Source organism: Brachycentrus maculatus, unplaced genomic scaffold, assembly GCF_059751285.1.
Source record: "Brachycentrus maculatus isolate JH-2025_06_01 unplaced genomic scaffold, ASM5975128v1 h1tg000216l, whole genome shotgun sequence".
Classification (NCBI taxonomy): Eukaryota; Metazoa; Arthropoda; class Insecta; order Trichoptera; family Brachycentridae; genus Brachycentrus; species Brachycentrus maculatus.
The window spans coordinates 1,075,240-1,101,359 of NW_028280967.1; the positions used below are offsets into that span (position 1 = coordinate 1,075,240).

General features: G+C 35.0%; 1 protein-coding gene across 6 annotated transcripts in view; it reads left to right on the forward strand.

The window, feature by feature from the left end:
• LOC148306969 (dual serine/threonine and tyrosine protein kinase-like) overlaps positions 1–25,774 on the forward strand; it is a 51,651-nt gene extending 25,877 nt beyond the window's left edge. Inside the window, exons 8-19 of one of the 6 annotated variants that reach the window (XM_088264110.1) lie at positions 1,743–1,859; positions 3,923–4,034; positions 5,068–5,593; positions 6,679–6,834; positions 8,270–8,411; positions 9,923–10,133; positions 12,212–12,344; positions 13,946–14,130; positions 15,840–16,065; positions 16,799–16,884; positions 17,976–18,153; positions 25,752–25,774. In XM_088264110.1, the coding sequence (XP_088120236.1) occupies positions 1,743–1,859; positions 3,923–4,034; positions 5,068–5,593; positions 6,679–6,834; positions 8,270–8,411; positions 9,923–10,133; positions 12,212–12,344; positions 13,946–14,130; positions 15,840–16,065; positions 16,799–16,884; positions 17,976–18,145 (2,064 nt within the window). In that variant the 3' untranslated portion in view covers positions 18,146–18,153; positions 25,752–25,774. Of the gene's footprint in view, positions 1–1,742; positions 1,860–3,922; positions 4,035–5,067; positions 5,594–6,678; positions 6,835–8,269; positions 8,412–9,922; positions 10,134–12,211; positions 12,345–13,945; positions 14,131–15,839; positions 16,066–16,798; positions 16,885–17,975; positions 18,239–18,415; positions 18,928–19,126; positions 19,252–25,751 lie in introns of those variants that run through there. The other 5 variants (XM_088264109.1, XM_088264108.1, XM_088264112.1 and 2 more) reach the window with 5 other exon arrangements.
• The last annotated feature ends 346 nt before the right edge of the window (positions 25,775–26,120 follow it).

Here is a 26,120-nt window from a genome sequence, read left to right on the forward strand (position 1 = left end):
TTTAGGGTCTACTAAGTTGTATTTTTCATTTAAAAAAAATCATTAGCAAATTTATGATTCGTGACCATAGTATCGTCTTACTTACTACCACTTTACACTTCTTCTTGTGTCCAGTATTGAAATGAAAAGGCCTCCCTCTTGGACCTCCACAGTTCTCTGTTGGACGCGACTCTCTTACTGTGCAGGCCCGTTACTTTTTTAATGTCATCAGACCATCTTGTCGGGGGCCTACCCACATGCAAGGCCTCCAGTCAAGCACCTTTATTGTCCATCTAACCTCAGACATACGTGCCACATACCTCACTCCTTTCAAGAATGTCATAAATCAAAATACTTGATTTTTCAGCAAAACGTTTTTAAAGTTTAAAATATAATACAATGCATTAAAAATAAATATCAAGCCACTTATTGAACTTTTTACTGTGCAACAGATCTTTTTAGGTAAAACCTGAAGATTTTTTCTCCATTTGAAAAATATTTAGTATATTTAAAAAAATAATTAACAATACCTTTCTTCAAAATGCAAAAATAACATTTTTTGCCCTGTAGCGGATAAATATCAAGTTAAAAATATGCCACTTTTGCTGGGATATAGTACATTTTCTGGGCATTCCGAAAACATGCACAACTGAAAATTGACGATTTTTGATTTATGACGTTCTTGAAACGAGTGAGCGACATGACCTGCCCAGTTTCACTTTTTTTCCGCGATTCTTTGAATCTTTTTCAATTCTTCGAACAAAACATTAAATGATGTTAAAATAGTTTGAAAAAAATCATTAAAGCTTTTTTTTAGAATTATCCAACAAAATTATTATTTTAAAAATATCAACGCAATATTCTTTGATTCGGCAGTCACTTTGTGGTAAAATGTATGCATTTTAAATTAATGTTTTACTTAGTAAATACCACTATTTCTTAAAATCTACTGTGACACATGTTTCGATGCATTCCGCATCATTCTCAAACATCGGTGTTTGAAAATGATGCGGAATGCACCGAAACACGTGTAACAGTAGATTTTAAGAAATAGCGGTATTTACTAGGTAAAACATTAATTAAAAATCAATATTTTCCGCATCAATGAGCATGTGGAAAGGGTTTATTTTAACCGGATCCACGTCGCTCGCATAACCGTATGTGTTTTCACAAAACATTCCCTGTACGCGGCTGACATAACCGTTTGTGTTTTTACTTTGCTCCAAGTTTCGAACCTCAGTTCAACTTGGAGGGATTTTTTCATGGTGTGGAACTTTGGATAAAATAATACGTCAATCCTTGGCCTTATGACATCTGTTGAAATATCTGACTAATAATTTGTAACATCACAAGGATAAATAAAAGAACAAATCCCTGATTTTTCTTGCGGTCGGTAATTAGTCCGCGCCATAATCATACCCTATATCTGTCTCACTCTCGACGCTACGCATCGCCAGTGGGTAAGAGTGACACACTATGCGTGCTTTGATTTATTTATGTTACGATCTTATTTGTTTATATTACGATATATTTCAAGAATAATGTGACACGAGTGTATTATAGAGTACCAAAAAGGCACAATGAATCCCATTGAACGTTTTTGTTTAAGAAAATAAATCGTTTCTTAACTAAATACATGATAAAAGTAATCATTTAAAAAACGGCGAAATACCGCCGCGCACAGGCGTCTCTCAGGAACAAAGTGAACGCGGTTAAAAGGTTAATAATTGAAAGTTTAATTGAGGGTTTTATTTGAATTTCAGATCCACAATGCATTACTACAGCAATTTATAATCTCATCTTTCGACATGGCGCGAGAGATGCAAATTGTCCCCAAGAAAATACACTATGTGGCCATCATGGAGCAGCAACTGTATGATGTAAGAATATGTCGTAGTCATACAGGAGAAAGTGACCAAGTGCATTGTTTTTATTAAAACGTGATCATTGACTATTTGATATCTGACTAGCTTAATATTGCCCTGAAAAAATCCCAAAGCCATTTAAAACTTGGAAGTATAATATATTGACTTGTTAAAAATAACTAACTGCATTGATGTTTATTTTATTTTTTATTTTCTTGCCAAGCAAGTGACTTGTTACAAACATTTACGTTTTGTTAGTTGGTAACTTTCTCCTGTACGACTACGATATCCATATTATTATTATTATTATATTAAAACCCTTATCCACACCCCAATGGTGCATAGGGCACTGCTTCATATAAATGCAGTGTTATCTTAATCGTTTACGCATGAAGGAAAGGTGATCGGCCCTCCGCTTCAGGTACCAGTCCAGGGTAATATTTAATAAATATTAGAGTGAATAAATCACTAATATTTATTTAACCCCCCCTGGGAATCGAACCCGGGACCTCCAGAACGGTAGCCGAGCGTGCTGACCATTACACTACGGAGGCGGACGAGTGTCCATATTAACAACATTTGAATTTTTTTTAAAGGAATAACCCGCAAAGCGTATATTTTATATGCTTGTCTGCAGGTAGGATAGTAAGGATAGGGAAGGTTAAATGTGAGAAATACACCACAAACACCCAGACTAATGATCATGATAATACATATTTTTATTAATATTTTTTTTTAAAACATCATCCTTTATTTTATTGTTAAATATCTAATGAGGTATTTAAAAATTACCTCATCAAATATTTTAATTCAAAACCACTAGATTTTTATTAAAGGGGTATTTGTAAAGGAACATTTATAAAATAGGAAGAGGTTATTAATAATGATGGCAATTCCATACCTTTGTTTAAAAATCACTATAAATACATATTTTATAGTGATTTTTAATACATAAAAATATATTTATCCAATTCATTCATTCAAACCCTTATCCGTACCCCAATGGTGCATAGGGCACTGCATTATATAAATGCAGTGTTATGTTGATCGTTAACACACGAAGAAAAGCTGATTAGCCCTCCGCTTCAGGTACCAGTCCAGGGTAATATTGAATAAATATTAGAGTGAAAAAATCACTTATATCAATTTGACCACCCCTGGGAATCGAACCCGGGACCTCCAGATTGGTAGCCGAGCGTGCTGACGATTACACTACGGAGGCGGACATACATTTATAGTGATTTTAAAACAAAGTTGCATTTTAATTATAAGATGGCAATTCTATTTTAGCAAATTGGCAAATTTTAGCATATTAAGTTTTAAATTTGAGTTACTTACATAAAAATGTTTTTAGTATATACATATTTAATGTATGTAATCATTCTGTGTGTGTATATATATCTTGGCTATCCTTGCCCATTGAAATATGCTCTTTAGCCATTCTTTCTTCATCCATCCAAACACACATGGCCGAATTATCTTGGAGAATATTTCGCTCACTCCTTTCAACAACGTCATATATCAAAAATCGTCAAATTTCAGCTGTGCATGTTTTGGGAATGCCCATGAAATGTACTATATCCCAGCAAAAGTGGCATATTTTTAATTTAATATTTACCCGCTACAGGGCAGAAAGTGTTGTTTTTGCATTTTGAAGAAAGGGTATTGTTCAATTATTTTTTTAAATATGCTAAATATTTTTTAAATGGAGAAAAAACATTCAGGTTTTACCTAAAAAGATCTGTTGTACAGTAAAAAGTTTAATAAGTGGCTTGATACTAGTTTTAATACATTTTATTATATTCTTAAACATTAAAAACGATCTTCTGAAAAATCAAGGTTTTTAATATATGACGTTGTTGAAAGGAGTGAGCGTATTCTGATTCTTCTCAGTTCCTCTCTTTATTAAAATATTTATTCCTTTATTGTAACTTGACATTTGTATTGTGGAATATTGTAACTGGAATAGTACAGGCGCTTTGTCTTACTCATTTTATGTTAATGACTTGATTTATGTAACTATTCTGTAAAATTCTCAAAAATTTCTTAATAATAATTATATAATTATTTATTTGTAGACTCTTCACGAAAAATTCACGGGAGATGAGAAACGAGAAGAGCTATTAGTCATCATACAGAGAGTCTTGCAAGAAATGAAACAAAAAATCAAAAGCGAGTGGGACAGGAGAGGTAAATGCTTTTTTTTGTACTCAAAGTTTTGATGGATTCTTTTACCTAATTATTTTTTTACAAAAATGTTAATAATATTAGTATATAACCATTCACCGAGATGTTGGGTGCATGTCGGTCTTCGGGTCTACCAAAAATCGCATGTGTTAAATATTTTGTGTAGTTTTAAGTGTGTAAATGGTGCTATGGTGGTGAAGGGTGATATTTAGGTATTAATTTTAAATCAAACACAGATTTTTTGAGTCTACTAGATTGTATTTTATTAACAAAAACACATAAAAAAATTATACTGTGACAATTGTTTCGCCTTGTTAGGGCATTATTAAACATTATCAGACATTCGTTTGATAATGCCCTAACAAGGCGAAACAATTCGCTCACTCCTTTCAAGAGCGTCATAAATCAAAAAAACATGATTTTCAGGATAAATTTCAGGTTTTTTCTCCATTTGAAAAATATTTAGTATATTTCAAAAAATAATTGAACAATACCTTTTCTTTAAAATGCAAAAACAAGACTTTCTGCCCTGTAGCGGGTAAATATTAAGTTGAAAATATGCCTCTTTTCCTGGGATAAAGTACATTTTCTGGCCATTCCGAAAACATGCACAACTGAAAATTGTCGATTTTTGACTTATGACACTCTTGAAAGGAGTGAGCAAATTGTCACAATGAATTTTTTTATGTATTTTTGTTAATAAAATACAACTTAGTAGACTCAAAAAATCTGTGTTTGATTTAAAATTAATACATAAATTAAAATGGAGTTCTACAAATTAAACGCCAAATCAATAAATAACGGTGATATTGTTTGCATGCTGTGGTAGTGATTGTCCTGACGAAGAGACGGGTACGTCTCGAAACCGGTAGACGTAAAAATCTCGGTGAGTGGTTATATACTAATATTACTAACATTTTTGTAAACAAACAAATAAGTAAAAATGACTTAAAAGTGCTTTAAATATTATATAAATAATATTGAGATTCTTTTACCACTTATAAGATACATTTTGCCTTAAATATTTCCATTACAGATCCTTCATTTCACCTGGGAGAAACCTGTCTCAAAGGCAAAACACCCAACTCCATATTCTACGAGTTTGACGACCGATTGAATGGAAACGGGACAGCTCCAAATCCGGATGTTACATCAAACGGTTCTCCGCAAAACCGACAACGACCGGATCTCTTAGACAATATAACCGACGAATACTTGAAAGAGTACTGCGTCATAGAATCTGCAATCAAAGAGACGACTTTCTCCAATGAACAGCACATGGATAAGGAGATAGAAATGGGTTCGCCTGTGTCGGAGAACTCCGAGTTTGACGCCAGTCCTCGACTCGCCATAAATTTCAATGTTAAAGAGCAAAATGGCAATGTGTTTAGCGGAAAAGGCGAGACGAATTTCGACTGTTGCAAGACGTCCCAGATGACGTTCAAGCAAGCATCGCTAGAAATACAGAGAGCAGTTCTCGCAAGGCTGAGCAGAGACATCAGCTTGCAGTTGGTGAATTTTGTGGATTGCTTGCGTGACAGCTATTTCGGGACACTACAGCGGTAATTATAACACTATCTAGTTGACCAAACTTCTTCTTCAAACCCTCATCCGCACCCGATCGTGCATAGGGCACTGCATCATGTTTATTGATGCGTTGTTATCTTGATCATTGCCCGTTATTGAGGGCTGATCACCTTACAGTCATGTGTGCTTGCACACATGACGGAAAGGTGATCAGCCCTCCCCATCAGGTACCAGTCAAGAATAGTATTAAATAAATATTAGAGTGAGGTTAGGTTATTTTAGTTTAGTCAACTGTGTAATGGTCAGCACGCTCAACTACGGTGGAGGTCCCGGGTTCGATTCCCAGGGGGGTTCAAATAAATGTGATTTTTTCACTCTAATATTTATTCAATATTACCCTGGACTGGTACCTGAAGCGGAAGGCTGATCATCTTTCCTTCATGATCAATGTACTACTACGTTTATATGATGCAGTGCCCTATGCAGCATCTGGTGCGAATTTGGATTCAAAGGATTTGAAGAAGATGAAGAGTGTATGAGGAGTGTATGCATGTAGAAGACGTGAAGAATTATTATTATCGCTATTATCCTTGGCTCTACCCGACCGAGTTTCTCCAGGGTATGCTTGGCTACTACAGTTTAGAGACTAGAAGGAATGTGTATTTGATTACGCATTTTTATCCATTGTTGCGCGGAATGATCGAAAATCCTGAAATTATCCGGAACATTCTATCTGTATGTTCCCAATAGTTACCTAAGACAGCGTCGGCATAGATTCTTTCACATTCCTATACACAGGACCAACCTGCCGATGGTTATGCCTGTAGGAAGAGCTGCCGCTATGTTGAACAATATCTCATTGGATATTGATCCGTTCCATGTGTCTGAAAGAGGTTTCCGAAGCGGGATTTTTCTACACCTTTAGCAATAGTGCTAGCATATTTTTGATTTTTGTATGGTTTTTAATGTATACGCTTTTTTTGTATACGATTTTTTTGTTTGTAATGTACATTTTAGTTGAAAATAAATAAATTTAAATTAAAAGAATGTTTGCTATGGCAGATGAGTGTCATGATGTTTAGTTATTAGTGTCCTCAGTGTATTCTATTCCTATCCGCAGGTGCCTGGAGTCTCTGGAAGAAGGGCGGGACAGGCGGGCGGCGTCGGAGGCGGTGCGTCGCATCCTATTGGTCACCCGCTCCGTCAACCTCCAGCACTGCGCCTCCTTCTCCTTCCTGCACGCCCTCATGGACCAACTGCGCCGATTCTTCCAGAGGTACCTGATCTTTTTTTATCAGAAATGTATGCACAGGGCAGAGTGTTAAAGCTTTAATGACCACACAATTTGCTAGAAACTTACGCCTGAAAGGTTTTTTTTTGCAAAAATTAACAGTTCAAATACCTCCTACACCATTTTGGCATTCTATTTTAGCTGTGCGTTATCAATATCATTCGCAAAGGTATCATTACAAAACTTCGCTATACTCAACATTACTTACTAGAAAAAAACATTTAATATTTAAACTATCAAATATCAACAGAGTTTCTGCTCAATAAAAAGCTTATTTCATCTCACTTTAGATGTCTCTAGTGAATTCAAGTACTATGTTTTGAATTGGAACAAAATATATGTTTATATTTATATATATATATATATATATATATATATATATATATATATATATATATATATATATATATATATATATATATATAAAGAAGTTCCAAGAATTTGAGTAGTTTGGTTGTCAATCATGCATAGAATTAATGTGTAATTACCTACAAGTGTGTAAAGTGATTAAACCAGCCTATGACGGTCTTAAGCCCCGTAAATTCCCAGACTTCCATACTCTTCTTCATCTATGTTGAGATATCAAAAAATAAAATTAAAAAATAACTCCTAATTGCAGAAAATCCAGATTTGTGAACAAGTATTTGGGCACACTTCAAATTTTGTAAATATTAAGGTTTTGAAATTTCATTACACTTATATATTGAAAAAAATATGTATTTTGACTGATGTTAGTCATTTTAAATGATATTTCGTAAGTAAATCCTGAAAGTGAAATTTAATGTGTAAATATAAGATATTTTTTCTAAGCAAAGTTGTGTATAGTCACGGACGCCAATATGGGTGAAGTGTTAATTTTTTAGTATTGATTATTGATTCCCAATTCAATAGTTCATATTTATACCAATCATCAAAATTTTGCATGCTAATTTTTTTATTAAAAGTTTGAAATTTCTGCCATATATTGTGGGTATTCTGGCAAAAAAACGTCAACTTGAAAATATGCAATTTTGACTTAATGATGCAGTATTATAAAGTTTTCAGCATTCTATAAACTGGCAAATACACTAAATAGTTTGAAATGTCATATTTATGTGGTTTTAAAAGTAAATTCAATGTTATGTTTAATGGCGGGTATTTTATTCAGGCTAAAAGCTTTAAATAATTGGGATCATTTAAACTGTGATTTTAGAGTTAACGTTTTTTGGCTGTATATCCACTATATATTTTTTAAAATTATGGATTATCAATTTTTTCTATGAAAACAGTGTTGAAGCACTACATTTGCTAAACCCGTGAATTATGTGGACAATTTTAACCTTACTTCTTCCAGAAGAAGCCAAAATATTCACAAAAATCTGAATGGATCAATGAAAAATTTAAATAATTTAAATGCAAATAGGTTTTGAAAGAATTGTAGGTGTGTTATGTGCAGGCTGTCACTCAGCACCGGCAGCGGGCGCTCCTGCTGCGCCGCCAGTCCGCACTGGAGGAACCAGGTGGCCTTGGAAACCATTCAATCTCTCAACGCTCCCAAGGTGGCCAAACTCATCTCCATGCAGGTACCTGATCCGGCTCTGTATTTTGTAATACATACTAAGAATATTAGCCCCCTCGACACCCCCTATATGGCCAAACTCATCTCAATGCAGGTATCCGATCCGATCCTGTATTTTGTAATACATACTGAGAATATTAGGTCTCTCAACGCCCCCAAGGTGGCCAAACTCATCTTCATGCAGGTACCTGATTCGGCTCTGTATTTTGTAATACATACCAAGAATATTAGCTCCCTCGACGTCCCCAAGGTGGCCAAACTCATCTCAATGCAGGTATCCGATCCGATCCTGTATTTTGTAATACATACTGAGAATATTAGGTCTCTCAACGCCCCCAAGGTGGCCAAACTCATCTCCATGCAGGTATCCGATCGGATTCTGTATTTTGTAATACATACTAAGAATATTAGCTCCCTCGACGTCCCCAAGTGGCCAAACTCATCTCCATGCAGGTACCTAATCCGGTTCTATATTTTGTAATACATACTAAGAATATTAGCTCCCTCGACGCCCCCTATGTGGCCAAATTCATCCCAATGCAGGTATCCGATCCGATTCTGTATTTTGTAATACATACTAAGAATATTAGCTCCCTCGACGTCCCCAAGGTGGCCAAACTCATCTCCATGCAGGTGCCTGATCCGGCTCTGTATTTTGTAATACATACTAAGAATATTAGTTCCCTCGACGCCCCCTATGTGGCCAAACTCATCTCAATGCAGGTATCCGATCGGATTCTGTATTTTGTAATACATACTAAGAATATAAGCTCTCAACGCCCTCAAGGTGACCAAACTCATTTCCATGCAGGTACCTGATCCGACTATGTACTTTGTAATAGATGTTTTTTGAAAGAAAGAAAAAGCATAATAAACGCAGCATAGCTATGGCATCAGAATCCAACTATGGACTCTCACCCAAGTTACACCACGAAGAAGATTGAAACAATTTATTGTTATTTATTTTATCAGTCTTTGGATTATTCACCCTACGCTTTGACTAGCTTAATGTAGTGATGAATTCAAAAGTAATCACTGTGTATCCTATTTTATTTATATTTTTTTCTTTATTTACGGCCGCAGCCAATTTTTAATAATAAATTTAATACATGCGATAATTATTGTATAAAATAATAATCTCTTTTAAGTATATTAAACAAGGATGAACATATTAGGCAAGGAATTATACATCAGCCTGAAGTATTGTAATTATTCTTGCTTTATAGTTAGCAAGTGACATGTTCCAGATATCGGATATTGATTTCTCTTCATCAAATAATGATTAAATATTAGTGTGTTTGACCTGTGAATGAATGCAGAATCTGCAAGTAAGCTGACGAGCGTACCCTCCTTGAGCGTTTGACCTGTGAATGAGTGCAGAATCTGCAAACAAGCTGACGAGCATACTATCCTTGAATGTTTGACCTGTGAATGAGTGCAGAATCTGCATATAAGCTGACGAATATACCCTCCTTGAGTGATTGACCTGTGAATGAGCATACCCTTCTTGTGCAGCTCCGGGAGCGCATGCGCCTGTCGCACGAGCAGTTCCAGGGCGCGCTGCAGGCGCTGAGCGACCACCACGCGGCCCGGCTGCAGCAGACAGAGGAGCTGAAGCTGGCGCTAAGGAAGCTGCACGCGCCGCGCTTCGCCCGCCTCTGCCTCGAGAGCACCTCGCTGCGCGACCTCGTGTGCCACGGCATCCCGCACGTGGCGAAGGAGATAGGTGAGCCCCATTGCTAGTGATATTAATATCGTAGTCATACAGGAGAAAGTGACCAAGTGCATTTTTTACAAGAACGCGATTATTGACTATTTGATATCTTACTAGCTTAATATTGCCCTGAAAAAAATCCAAAGCAATTTTAAACTTGGAAGTATAATATATTGACTTGTCGAAAATGACTAACTGCATTGATGTTTATTTTTTGCCAAGCAAAAGTGACTTAAATGTCCCTCCTGAACATTTTACGTTTTGTAAGTTGATCACTTTCTCCTGTACGACTACGATATTATTTATTAAATCGGAAACTGGATTATTCATCCTACGGATGAGATGTCAATTAAAAGGTGTCTCAACTTGATATGAAACATGTATCATTCAAGTCTGAGAATCCCAGGGCTCGCAACCTGGCATTTGGCTGGCTTCAATTTAAATTTCAACTGAATTTTTGTAATACTATCACTAATTGTCCACCTCCGTAATGTAATGGTCAGCACGCTCGGCTACCGTTCTGGAGGTCCCGGGTTCGATTCCCAAGGGGTGTAAAAAAAATATAAGTAATTTTTTCACTGTAATATTTATTCAATATTACCCTGGACTGGTACCTGAAGCGTAGGGCTGATCACCTTTCCTTCATGTGTAAACGATCAAGATAACACTGCGTTTATATGACGCAGTGCCCTATGCACCATTGGGTGCGGGTAAGGGTTTAAAAAAAAAAAACTAATTGTAAAATGTAAATGATTAATAATTTTACTATATTATTTTGAGAAATAAAAAGACTGCTTTTTGATCCACTCACATTTTTACTAACAACCAACTAGTTTCGGTAACAACCTGTTGCCCTCTTCAGGGTTTATTTATGACTCATAGTTGGTTGTTAATAAAAATGTGAGTGGATCAAAAAACAAAGTCTTTTTACAAAGTCATTTACGGGGCTGACACCGTCATAGGCTGGTTTAAGTGATCACTTTACACACGAGTAACATTCACCAATTCTACCCATTATTGACAACCACACTACTCAAATTCTTGGAAGTTCTATATATATGAACCAATTTTGAAACATTGTTCTTGAATCACTAATATATCACTATGATCCACAAAGTTAATGCCTTCAATATTCAAAATATAATAATTTTACTAATTTACTTGTATATCAGCATGTTAATTTTTCGTCTGCTAGCAACATGTTATGTCTTTCACTCTAGTACATCTGATATTACCACAGGGAGAGAGCGAGACAATTAGATTACCCGGCTTTCGTTTTATCCTATTTACAGCCTATTGCTTAGTCAGCACTCGGCTGCGCGCTAGAAAGGACGTGGAATCTGTGACTCTGTGACTTGTGAGTTACGATTTGCGTAATCCGACTTCCATACAAATATGAACTGGGGTCTTTTGGCACCCCGATTCGGATCACATAATTTTATGATCATTATGGGGAAGGTTAATTAATAACACCATATTATTTTTTGACATCTCATCAAAGATGAAGAAGAATATGGAAGTCTGGGCATTTACGGGGCTGACACCGTCATAGGCTGGTTTAAGTGATCACTTTACACACGAGTAACATTCACCAATTCTACCCATTATTGACAACCACACTACTCAAATTCTTGGAAGTTCTATATATATGAACCAATTTTGAAACATTGTTCTTGAATCACTAGAACTTCACTAGAGACATCTATTGGTGAGAAAAGAAGCTTTTTATTGAGCAGAAGCTCTTTTATTAGTGTGTGAGATCCGAATCCTGGATTATCATCACACACATGATAAACACCAGAAAATAACGTTTTTATTTTTATCATTTTAGCTTATAATTTGACCAGATAATTTATTTACAACATTTTGTGTGTGTCCAAATACTTGTTCGCAAAATCTGGATTATCTTTAATTATAGGAGTTATTTTCATATTATTTATTAATAATAATATTTACTATTAATAATATGAAAATAACTCCCATAACTGGAGATAATCCAGATTTTGTGAACAAGTATTTGGACACACTCAAAATGTTGTAAATAACACCGTAATATATCTGTCCCTTATGCGTTACACTGTCATTGGCAGGACGGGGGCAGTACGGAGTGGTGTACGCGGTGAAGGGGCCCTGGGCTGGAATGGAACCGTGCGCCGTGAAGAGTGTAGTTCCGCCTGATGAACGCCACTTGAACGAGCTAGCCATGGAATTCTTTCACACAAGGTACAGTGAAACTAATGAGATAGTTTTGCAGTTGTATTGTGTGCAACTTTTTCTTGACACTCCATGATAATTTTGTCACAAAATCCCTATTATTTTTTGACATCTCATCAAAGATGAAGAAGAATATGGAAGTCTGGGCATTTACGGGGCTGACGACCGTCATAGGCTGGTTTAAGTGATCACTTTACACACGTGTAACATTCACCAATTGTTTGCTTTGTATAAAAAAATAAATTTTGTTTAATGGCCGGGTAGGAAATCTCATTTCTAAAATTTGGCCCGGCTGCTGAAAATGTTGGCCACCCACGCACTATGGCCAACCAGAAAATAGGTTGAGTAACAAGAAAAATAAAAACATTGTTCTGTTTAAAATAAATAGTCAGTTAATGTCTGATTTGTGCAATTTTACCATTACAGCGATTAGTTTGTGAGACAATGCATTTTCCTGGTGCTAGATCTCAAAGCTTCTACATGCTCACTTCAAATGTCTCTAGAACTCAAACAATGAATAGATCTAAACAACTTTTGGCAAAAATTTAACCTTACCTCGTTTGAAAATGACATCTTACACCTGCGATGCCACTAAAAGAATTGATATGTTATTTTATATACTTTTTACCAGATTTATCGAATGATTCAATTTCAATTTATTCAAAAATTCATATGTACATGACAAACTTAAATTTAAGGCTTACATATTTATGATATTAATTATAAAGTGTGTATTATTAATACAAATTACATGTACAAAATGTAAAAAGACTCTTTTTAAAGTAGTAGAAGAATCCCGCTTCGGAATACCCCCTCAAACACATAGAACAGATGAATATCCGGAGTGATATTGTTCAGCATAGCGGTAGCTCTTCCCGCAGGCATTACCATCGGCAGGTTAGTCCTGTATATAGGAATGTGAAACAATCTATGCCGACGCTGTCTTAGGTAACTAGTGGGAACATACAGACCAATACTCTGCATAATTCCAGGATTATCGATCATACCGTGCAACAATCGATAAAAATGCGTAATCAAATATGCATTCCTTCTAGTCTCTTAACTATCGTAGCTAAGCATACCCTGGTGGAACTCGGTCGGGTAGAGCCAAGGATAATACCAGACTTTGGAATGAATTACCCCTCCTTGTTAAAAATTCACCTTCCCTCATAACTTTAAAGAAATGTCTGAGACATTACTATTTATTATTAGAATCCTAACAGTCCATCAAACCTCCTCCCTTATTTTTCCCCTCTACCTTCTTCTCTAAACTCCCATTTTCCTTTGCCTTCCTTTTCATCAATTTGTAATTTATGGTTTTTTAAATGTTCGAGTACATACTATCTACCCTCTGATTGCAAACAGCTATATATATAGTATCAAACGTTTTTGATCAATATCACTAGTCTGTTTTTGGTTGGTTGGAAGATATTGCTTTTTAGCAATAAGCCCGCCAATGTACTTATTTCTTTTCTGTACATGAAGTTAACATACTATCGGGTAATAAATAATACCCAATAGCTACCTCTATTCTATGGTCCCCTTGAATGTATTGCCCTCGGTACTCAATTCAATTGGTCCTGTACAACCAACCCTTTGATTGTGTGCAGGAACATCCCTCCTCACGACCGGATAGTGAGTCTGTGCGGCTCGGTGATCGACCACTCGTACGCGGGCGGGAGTCCGGCCGTCCTGCTGGTGTCCAAGCGCCTCAAGTGCGACCTGCACTGCGCACTCCTCAACGCGGACATGACCTTCAAACAGAGGATGCAAATTGCCGTCGATATCGTCGAAGGTGAGCTACTTCTACCAGACTCACAAATATTCATCAAGGCAGTTTTTTCATCAACCCCAACCCTAATTAGTATACAGGGTCATTCACTTTTCACGCAATAAAGCCATAATTGGTACTGTTGTGTGGCTTGTTGCCCTGTTTTGTTGGAACCACATAACGTCCAAGTCATTATCTTCAATCACCGGTCAAAAAAATTGGTTATCATTCGACCATATCGCTATAATTTCAACTCGTTGTTCGTTTGTTGAACGATGCATTATCGTAAATGGCAAACATTTAACTAATATTATGATACTTCAGATGACAGCTGAGTTCGACAAGTCGCTCACTCCTTTCAAGAACGTCATAAATCAAAATACTTGATTTTTCAGGAGAACGTTTTTAAAGTTTAAAAATATAACACAATGTGTTAAAAATAAATATCAAGCCACTTACTGAACTTTTTACTGTGCAACTGATCTTTTTAAGTAAAACCTGGTGGTTTTTTCTCCATTTGATAAATATTTAGTTTATTTAAAAAAATAATTAAACAATACCTTTTCTTCAAAATGCAAAAACAACACTTTCTGCCCTGGAGTGGGTAAATATTAAGTTAAAAATATGCCTCTTTTGCTGGGAAATAGTAGATTTTCTGGGCATTCCGAAAACATGCACAACTGAAAATTGACGAATTTTGATTTATGACGTTCTTGAAAGGAGTGAGCGAAGTGTCAAATGCCAGCGCTTTCATCTTGAAACCATGAAATGAATGACCCTGTACTAATTAGGGTCATATACTAATCACAAGTAACCGCAAACCAATTCCGATCTGTACAGTGTTTTATGGCGTCTCTCGCGCTCTACCAAGAGTAAGCAAATAGAACGCTTACAAGCGTCTCCTGCTTTCTACTAACAGTATGTTAACCTGTCCGGGAGTGAGCTTTTTTGGCTATTTTTTTTACTTTTTATAATTTTATATTATATTCGATACTATAAGCAATATATTTTATTGAATATTCTTTTTTTTACGCCAGTAAACATGATTTTATTTGTGATTATATTGTTTAAATACAACCACAGATGGCAGTACATGTGCCATTTTAGATATAAATATCTGTAAATGAAGAGATTAAATTTAAAGTTAAAATAATAACCTAGAAATTGTGAGTTTTATTTATTTACATATTTATTTTTTACATTATTTCTGTCTTCATAATACATATCGCTCACTCCTTTCAAGAACGTCATAAATCAAAAAACTTGTTTTTTCAGGAGAACGTTTTTAAAGTTTTAAAATATAATAAAATGTATTAAAAATAAATATCAAATCACTTATTGAACTTTTTACTGTACCACGGATCTTTTTAGGTAAAACAAAAAATTAAACAATACCTTTTCTTCAAAATGCAAAAACAACACTTTCTGCCCTGTAGCGGGTATATATTAAGTTTAAAATATGCCTCTTTTGCTGGGATATAGTACATTTTCTGGGCATCCCGAAAACATGCACAAATAAAAATTGACGATTTTTGATATACGACGTTGAAAGGAGTGAGCGATATGTAGATTTCATGAAAGAAAAAAAATCATGCAAAAAGAACTCAACTCCCCAGAGAAAGTCAGACATCAATTATTATTCTCCCAGAAACGTTAACAAAGTATTATCATGAAGTTTTTAAAAAAAATGCAAAATCCATATTTTTTTTCTTCATATCCATCATTTATTCCAGGCATCCGTTACCTCCACTCGCAAGGCCTGGTGCATCGCGACATCAAGCTGAAGAATGTCCTCTTGGAGGAAGACCACCGCGCCAAGCTCACGGACCTCGGCTTCTGCATTCCGGAAGCCATGATGTCGGGATCTATCGTTGGCACTCCGGTCCACATGGCTCCGGAACTGCTCAGCGGATTATACGACAGCTCTGTGGACGTCTATGCCTTTGGGATACTGTTTTGGTAAGCCAACTTGCAACTCACTTGTTATTATTATTAATACAAGACAAGATGGCCATAGCTGTTGACAATATAGTCTCATTTGGGAACTAGACGGCTGTAGCTGTCAACAATATAATCTCGTTTGGAGACAAGACGATTTTAGCTATCAACAATAAAGACTCATTTGGGAACTAGATGGCTGTAACTGTCGACAATGTAGCCTCATTCAGGGACAAGATGGCTGTAGCTGTTGACAATATAGCCTTGTTCGGGGACTAGGCAACTGTAGCTTTCAACAATAATGACTCGTTTGAGAACTAGATGGCTATAGCTGTCGAAAAAAAAACTCATTTTATTACTAGACAGCTGTACAGTAAAAACTCACTTGTGAATTATATGGCTGTAGCTGTCGACAATAAAAACTCATTTGGGGGACAAGAAAACTATAGCTGTCGACAATAAAGACTCATTTGGGAACTAGACGGCTATAACTGTCCACAATAAAGACTCATTTGGGGACTGGGCGGCTGTAGCTGTCAACAATAATACCTCATTTGGGGACAAGACAGCTGTAGCTTGTCAACAAAGCCTCATTTGGGGACAAGATGGCTATAGCCGTCTTGTGTTTTTAGTGCTCCATGCAGTTGTAGCCACTCTGGTTATACTTATATTTTTTTAAATCAAAGTTTTGTCCTTTAAATAGCCACAGTTTGCTTTTCTTTTGGCGGATATATTAGTTAATTATTTTTTTCAGGTACGTTTGTGCCGGCAGTGTGAAATTGCCATTTGCTTTTGAACACTTTCAAAACAAGGAACAGCTCTGGTGTAACGTCAGAAAAGGTATGTAAATATTCCCCCTTTATAACTTATCATGTAAATAACATAGAAATAAGAGCATTAGTTGCAAAATTATTAATTGAAAGTGGAGCATATCTGTGAAAAATGTTCCACCATTTTGTATGGAATTTGAATTTTTTAGAGATTTACTACTTGTTATTTAAAAAACTAACTAACTATAACCATCACGAACACCACACTTCTCTGTCTTTGCAAACATTCTTCTCCTCTTCCACGTTCATGCATCTCCTCATGCATACCCGCCGATTGTTTCGACTCCTAACCTGACCGCTTTCAAGTATTTGGCATACCTGATCATGCCAAGTTTTTCTCGGTCTTCCTCTGCTCCTTTTTCCAATTACATTCGCCTCATAAATTTGTTTTACCATTCTTTCCTCACTCATTCGTTCTACATGTCCAAACCATCTCAACACACCTTTCTTAATTTTATCGATAATGCGTATCTCAGCTTTGCATTCCTTCCTTATTTCACTTTTCGAACATCTATCATGCATAGTTTTGTCGCACATTCTTCTGAGAGATTGCATTTTGACTGCTTTCAGTCTACTTTCATCCTTCTTTTGCCAACTCCATGTTTCACTTCCATACATTAGAGTTGGAACCAGGACTCCGTTGTGTACTGCCAGTTTAGCTTCCGCTGATAGGTTTTTATTTGCTTCAACTGATTTCAGTGCACCATTCACTTTGTCCCCAGCATTCACTCTCCTTCCTATCTCTTTATCAATCTTTCCATCCCTAGAAAAACAAGGAACAGCTCTGGTGGAACGTGTAACAAGGATCAGCTCTGGTGTAAGCTCTGGTGTAAAAATGTGATAATGATAGAATGAAAGATGCAGATCCCTAGAAAGGGATGTTACATTATCACTATCACATTTTGGTCGTTTCGAGGACCAACATGCACTAGGGGTTGCTGAATGAACATGCACTAAGATCCGAGGTCTGACATGCACTAAACCTAGTTATCTTATCAAAATAAGTACAGTTTAATAGATATTATGTTGCATGAATCGGTGCCGATCATACAGTATTCAAACCAACCAATATCGGTGAGTCTGTTAAACATTTGGCATCAGGTCTTCGTCCCGAGAGGCTCCCGTGCTTCATGGACGCCTCCTGGAACCTGATGGAGAAGTGCTGGTCGGCCACACCCTCGGTCCGGCCTCTGCTGGGCGATGTGCAGCCCATCCTGGAAGACCTGAGAGACAACCCGGAGGCACACCAACTGAGAGACACCTTCGATTGACTTGTCTTGTATGTAAATTCTGCACTTTCAAATTAAGTATGGTGGAACCTCGATGTAACTGTTCTGTCAAATTTCCGCATAAATAAAATAAAATTTAATTTAAAATAATAAATCTCAAAAGATAAAATTCGTCAATTTGATAGAAATATAATATAAAATTTTATAGAATTTGTTTTATTGGGACTCTTGACATCAACGTTTCATTGTATTTTTTGCGTTGAATAAAAAATTATATTGATCTTATATAAGGATTTAAAAAATTTTTTTCAGATGTAAAAAAATCAAGCATTACAGATACAACATTATTTCTGAAAACCAGTTATTTATACTGATTAATTTTACAATAATTTCAAAGCATTTATGAACAATTTCAATAAACCCCATTAATATTTCAAGATGAAAACTATGTTTATAAAAAAAAAATTAATTCATTTTAGCATCTGCAGTAATTGAGCTTGTTCAAAGTCATTCATTTTCATTCAAACCCTCATCCGCACCCCAATGGTGCATAAGGCACTGCATCATATAAACGCAGTGTCATCTTGATCGTTAACGCATGAAAAAAAGATGATCAGCCCTCCACTTCAGGTACCAGTCCAGGGTAATATTGAATAAATATTTGAGTGAAAAAATCATCTATATTTATTTGATCCCCCCCTGGGAATCGAACCCGGGACCCCCAGAACGGTAGCCGAGCGTGCTGATCATTACACTACGGAGGCGGACTTATCTCAGACCTCGATATTACTGTTCTGTTAAATTTCCAAATAAATAAAATAAAATTAAGTTAAAAATAATCAATCTCAAAGGATAAAATTCGTCAATTTGATAGAAATATAATATAAAATTCAAATAGAAGTACAAAATTTTATAGAATTCGTTTTATTGGGACTCTTGACACCAAGGTTTCATTCTATTTTTTGCATTGAATAAAAAATTATATTGATCTTATATAAGGATTTTTAAGTTATTTTTTTTCAGATGTAAAAAAATCAAGCATTGCAGATACAATATTATTTCCGAAAACCATTTATTTATACTGATTTCCGTTTAATTTTATAATAATTTCAAAGCATTTATGAACAATTTCAAAAAACCACATTAATATTTCAAGTTGAAAACTGTGTTATAAAAGAAATTAATTCTTTTTAGCATCTGCAGTAATTGAGCTTGTTCAATGTCATTCATTTTCATTCAAACCCTTATCCGTACCCCAATGGTGAATAGGGCACTACATCATATAAACGCAGTATTATCTCGATCGTTTACACATGAAGGAAAGGTGATAGCCTCCGCTTCAGGTAATAATATTGAATAAATATTACAGTGAAAAAATCACCTTTATTTATTTAACCCCCCTGGGAATAAAACCAGGAACCTCCAGAACGGTAGCCGAGCGTACTGACCATTACACTATGGAGGTGGACATAACTGTTCAATGTAACTGACCAATGTTTATTTTTATCAATATTATTTAATGTGTATTTAAATCTTCTACCAAATTCTAGATTGCCGCCATTAGCGAAAAAAAACTATTTTTTTTTTACATAAAATGGTTTGCAAGTAGATTACTCATCTCGCTCACTCCTTTCAACAACGCCATATATAAAAAATCGTAAATTTTCAGTTGTGCATGTTTTCGGAATGCCCAGAAAATGTACTATTGGGTTGATGCAAAAGTTTTGACCGTTTTTTACATATATTTTATTTTTATTTTTTTTTCTTGTGTATTATTTATTTAATAAATTATATAATTTCCATCAGTTCTTTTAACCTTCTTCCATCTTTCTATCAACTTATTAATACCAGTAGTATAAAATTCCGCGGATTTTAATGCGAAAAATGAAGTAAGGGATGTTTTTACCTGCTCTATTGAATAATTTTTTTCATCATTAAAATTTTTTCGCAGTGATCGGAATAAATAAAAATCAGAAAGAACAAGATCTGGAAAATACAGTGGATGCTTGATAACATCCCAATTTAACTCATTTAGCTTGTGTTGGGTCATCATAGCCACATGTGGTCGCGCGTTGTCGTGATGAAACACTGCCCCTTTTCTGTTTACCAATTCTGGTCTATCCTTTTGAAGGACCATGTTCAATTTGGATAATTGCTGACAATATCGTTCTGTTGTACTTGTCTTATCGTGTTCCAAGAGTTCAAAATACACAATACCCTTATTATTCCACCAAACACAAAGTATAACTTTTTTATGGATTTCGGCCTTCGAAGTTGTTAATGGGGCTTGTCCAGGTATAGTCCAATGTCTTTTTCTTGTCACGTTGTTGTACACGACCCATTTCTCATCTCCCGTCACCAAACGATGCAAAAAAGGTTCATGTTTTTGTCTCGCACTCAAAGCAACGCGCGTTGAAACACGATCCAATAAATTGGCAGCCGACAATTGATGAGGTATCCAAACGTCGTACCGCGAAACCATTTCCATACGCTTCAAATGTCTTAATGCGATTGTTTGGTTGACTCCCATCATTGACACAATCTCCCTGATGGTTAGACGTGGATAAGTGTCAATTATGACTTTTAATTCGTCATCATCAGACTTCAATGGCCGCCCGGTACGTGGTTTATCAATGAGTGAAAAATCTCCAGATCGAAATTTTGCAAACCATCTTTGTACCTGTCGAACTTTGATGACATCTGCTCCATACACTTCACAAATGTTTTTGGTTGCCACACTCGCGGTATTGTCTTTACGGAATTCATAAAGTAAACAATACGTAAATGCACTTTATCGAACGACATTTTGAAAAAATACAAGGAGTTATTACTGTATTCTGGCCAGGCCAAAACTGAATAGAAAGTAGAGGAAAAGCATCCTTTATACAATGGAATCATAAAAAAGAAGATTCTATTCATAATTTATGAAAAAAAAAATTTTTACCAGGGATCATAAAAAACGGTCATTACTTTTGCATCAACCCAATATATCCCAGCAAAAGCGGTATATTTTTAACTTTATTTACCCGCTACATGGCAGAAAATGTTGTTTTTGCATTTCGTATTGTTTAATTTTTTTTTTTAAGTACTAAATATTTTTCAAATGGAGAAAAAACATTTAAGTTTTACCTAAAAAGTTCTGTTGCACAGTTAAAAGTTTTAGTGGCTTTATATTTATTTTTAATACAATTTATTATATTTTTAAACTTTAAACACAATCTCTTGAAAAATCAAGTTTTTTGATAAATGATGCTGTTGAAAGGAGTGAGCGATGTCACAGAGGAATAATTTTTTGGATATTTGTTCGTGTATAATAGATTCTTCCAACAATATTTTTACAGGATAAAAGAAATATGATCTCTAATACAATTACTAATTTTAATTTAAGTGAATTACTATAATTTTATTTCATTCGTTGATCTAGTTTATAGATATATCAGAAAGCTTTTAAGGCTGGAGACGTTATTTTTTTAACAATTCCCTAATTCACTGATCAACAAAATTATACTTTTCGTCCGTTAAACTGATTGGAATGGCTGTTTTTTATCGAATATTTTGCTATTATTTAATATTTTCAATGCATTTTTTTGTCAAAAATGAACCTTTTTTTTGGGTTACAAATTTAAAAAGCTTGTTGTTTTAAAATAATTATTATATTTAAATTTACCTACACATATCGCTCAATCCTTTCAAGAACGTCATAAATCAAAAAACTTGATTTTTCAGGAGATCGTTTTTAAAGTTTAAAAATGTAACACAATGTATTAAAAATAAATATCAAGCCACTTATTGAACTTTTTACTGTGCAACAGATCGTTTTAGGTAAAACCTGAAGGTTTTTTCTCCATTTGAAAAATATTTAGTTTATTTAAAAATATAATTAAACAATACCTTTTCTTAAAAATGCAAAAAAAACACTTTCTGCCCTGTAGCGGTTAAATATTAAGTTAAAAATATGCCGCTTTTGCTGGCATATAGTACATTTTCTGGGCATTCCGAAAACATGCACAACTGAAAATTGACGAATTTTGATTTATGACGTTCTTGAAAGGAGTGAGCGATATGTATTAGTCTAAATCAAAACGTAGTTTTTTAACAAAGTCACTAAATTTTAAATAATTGACTAACTAAACAATGTTGTTTTTTGTCCGCCTCTATAGTATAGTGGGTTATATTCTTATCGTTATCCGCACGTAATGGTGCATAGGGCACTGCATCATATGGAAGCAGTGTTGTCTTGATTGTTAAATACACAAAGGAAAAATGATCAGCCCTGCACTTTAGGTACCAGTCCAGGGTAATATTAAATAAATATTACAGTGAAAAATCACTAATACAGATAACCCCCCCCTATAACATTTAGATAGGTACCGCATTTTAATTTAATTTTTTAAATATTTTTAAAAGAGACATTTTTGTGTTTTTATTATTTACACAAATATTTCAATTTCATACTATTGCTGTGAGTCTAAGCGGCTCATTATTAGAAATAGGTATCAAATTGTGGTAGAGTGGGTTCGAACCGAGAAACTCTGACTCCGCGACACTAACTACGGGACCACAACCCGGCCTTTATAACATTATCAGAGGGAATGTTTTTAAGGCGTTAATTTTTTTTTAATTATATTTTTGCAATCAAACCAGGGGCAAAGACTGAAATGAGTTATTTATAATTTTAAAAAAAAATAATTTAAAAACATGAACCCCAACGTTCCCTCTGATAATGCGGTACCTATCTCAACTTCATAGGAGGTTTTAATGTACTATTTTCACCCTCCTGGGCTCAAATCTGGGCCCTCCAGCACAGTAGCTAAACATTCTATCCACGCATGAATGAATAAAAACAGTATGTAATTTTTATTTTTATTTGATTACGTAAGAGATTCAACAAAACAGTAGAATAATAAGAATATCTTAAGTGAAAAAATTAGTAATATTTGATTTTCTGTGACCGCACTACATACCAGAAGGGTTTTCAAATTTAAATTTATTTTTTAAGCCCCTTTTTAAAGTTTACTTATAACCAGACTTTTGACCGCCTCCGTAGTGTAATGGCACGCACGCTCGGCTACCGTTCTAGAGGTCCCGGGTTCGATTCCCAGGGGGATAAAATAAATATAAGTGATTTTTTCACTCTAATATTTATTCCATATTACCCTGGACTGGTACCTGAAGAAGAGGGCTGATCACCTTTCCTTCATGTGTTAACGATCTAGATAACACTGCGTTTGTATGATGCAGTGCCCTATGCGCCATTGGGATGCAGATAAGGGTTTTATTTCATAACCAAAGTTGAAATTACCTTGGAAACAGCCCATAATATTAAAATGGCTAAATTACACAATTAATAAAATTCAAGTGAGATTGTATGTGATATAAATTAATGTAAAACAATTTGATGAGTCTTTGATTGGTACCTTTATTAATATTTAAGAATCAATAATAATCATATTTTATGATATTGTATTTTATTAAATTTAACATAGTATTTTCTTACACATCGCTCACTCCTTTCAACAACGTCACATATCAAAAATTGTAAATTTTCAGTTGTGCATGTTTTCGGAATGCCCAGAAAATGTACTATATCCCAGCAAAAGCGGCATATTTTTAACTTAATATTTACCTGCTACAGGGCAGAAAGTGTTGTTTTTTAAGTATTTGTTATTTTGAAGAAAAGGTATTGTTTGATTATTTTTTTAAATATACTAATTTTTTTTCAAATGGAGAAAAAACATTCAGGTTTTATGAAAAAAGATCTGTTGCACAGTAAAAAGTTCAGTAAGTGGCTTGATATTTATTATATTTTTAAACTTTAAAAACGATATTCTGAATAATCAAGTTTTTTTATATATGACGTTGTTGAAAGGAGTGAGCGATATTTGTTTTATTATAATCTCTAAATTTATGGACGAGATATTTTTAAAATTAGATACCAATGGATATATTAAAAGTTGAAACCTAGGTCCCCTTGCTCGATGGTCCAGGCTTTGTTAATTATTTGCCATGTACACGTTTTTAGGACTCAATCCTATTTTGTTCAGTATTTCTCATTTTATAAAAATTACCCATTTGGATATTCTACTGCAGTGGAACCTCTCTTAACGAGTAATTCGCATAGTGAACAAAAAAAAAGTGAAAATGTTGCTCCCTTAAAGGTGGAAGCTGACCGGAGCATTTCGTCGTAACATAACATGTTACGATGCGAGCATTCAGGCAGTCAGTACAGCGAGCCGAGGGCTCCATCCATAGTATCGGATGCTCGGTGATGCTCGCCACGAGCGATGTTACGACGTTATGTTACGACAAAATGCTCCAGTCAGTCTCCACCTTTACATGTGACATTTCGCATAAGGAGTTACAGAGAAACGGCAAGTTTCTTTTTAACGACATTCACTTGTGAGCCAGGACTTCTGCGCCAGAGCATTAGTCTGTGTTTCGCTTAACGTGTAAAATTCTGGAACGAATTATGCTCGTTACGAGAGGTTCCACTGTATTGCTAATTCTGATGTCATATTTTAATAATCGATTAATGTAGACAATGCATAACTTCTTCATTGAGTACTAGTATTTTTTTTTTGTTTAGTTCTTGTACTTTTTCATTGTATAATTCCAAATTTGCCTGAAATGAAAGCATGTTCATATTTTTCTTAATTCATTTTTGGTACCGTAGAATGGGGCTACTTGAACTTTGATGTGTTACTTGAGCCCAGTACAAAAAAATATTTTAATCTGTATTTGGTCTACAATAATGAATGTATTGACATGATCCATTGTTTCCCTGATAGGTGACACTTATTGTCACGATACATTCATTACTGTAGACTAAAAACAGATTTAATTTTTTTTTTTTGTACTGGGCTCAAGTAACACATCAAAGTTCAAGTAGCCCCGTTCTACGGTATATAATTTTTGTACTGACATTTCTTAGTGTAACTGCATTTTATTTTGTATAATAAAACAATAACTTTATAGTTTTTCACTTAGTAAATACCACTTTTTCTCAAAATCTACTGTGACACGTGTTTCGACGCATTCCGCATCATTTTCGAGCACCGTATGTGAAGCTTGTTCTTAATTTTAGAGTTGGATCCTTGGAACGTTGAAGGTTGAAGAGGGTCCACTTTTATTTTATTTGACTAGTGACTGGGTTTTGTCGTTCAATGGTCAAATAAAATAAATGCGGAAAAACTTTATATTTGTTGTTTTATTCTTCTTTTGATATTGTTTTTAAAAATATGATTGACCTTTGTTTACATATTATAGAACTGTGATTAAAAAGGGTGTCGAGTGAATCCTTTCATGTATTTTTGTGCATTTTATATAGTTATGTATATTAACTCCTTAACGTAGTCATAATTCTAAGTGATGAAATTTTAATATGAAAGTTATGTATTTTTAATAAAATATTTTATTAAGAACATTTGTTTTATTTAAATCTTTCTGTTTTGGATCTTAAACCAACAAATAGTAATATTACTTATTACTTATAACCCTTATCCGCACCCAATGGTGCATAGGGCACTGCATCAAATTGACACAGTGTTACTTACGCGAAGGCAAGGTGATCACTCTTGCGCTATATATATAGTAATATAAAATAATAATAATAAGTATTCTTCTTCTTCTTTCCATGTTCACTCCCTAGGTGGAGCGTATGGCCAACACGAGACGTCTCCAAGTCACTCTGTCACGCGCCATCTCCTTGGCTTCCTCCCAGGTCAGTCCGGCGTCTCGATGTTCCGCTGAGTATAGTCGGTGAATGGTCGTCAGCAGCCTTCCGGGGCGCCGGAATCCTCGGGGTTGGAAGATGAGACATGAGGGGTTGATGCTCTCAGGTGGCATTTTAAGGACATGTCCTAACCATGTCCACCTTTTCCTCTAGGTTTTCATAATAAATATATGTTTATGTAATTGTAAATGAAAACACTTGTTTTTCACCACTTGAGTTATATTTATTTTAATGACTAGTTTTGGAAGCATCTGTAGCTTCCAAAACTAGTCATTAACTTGTCCA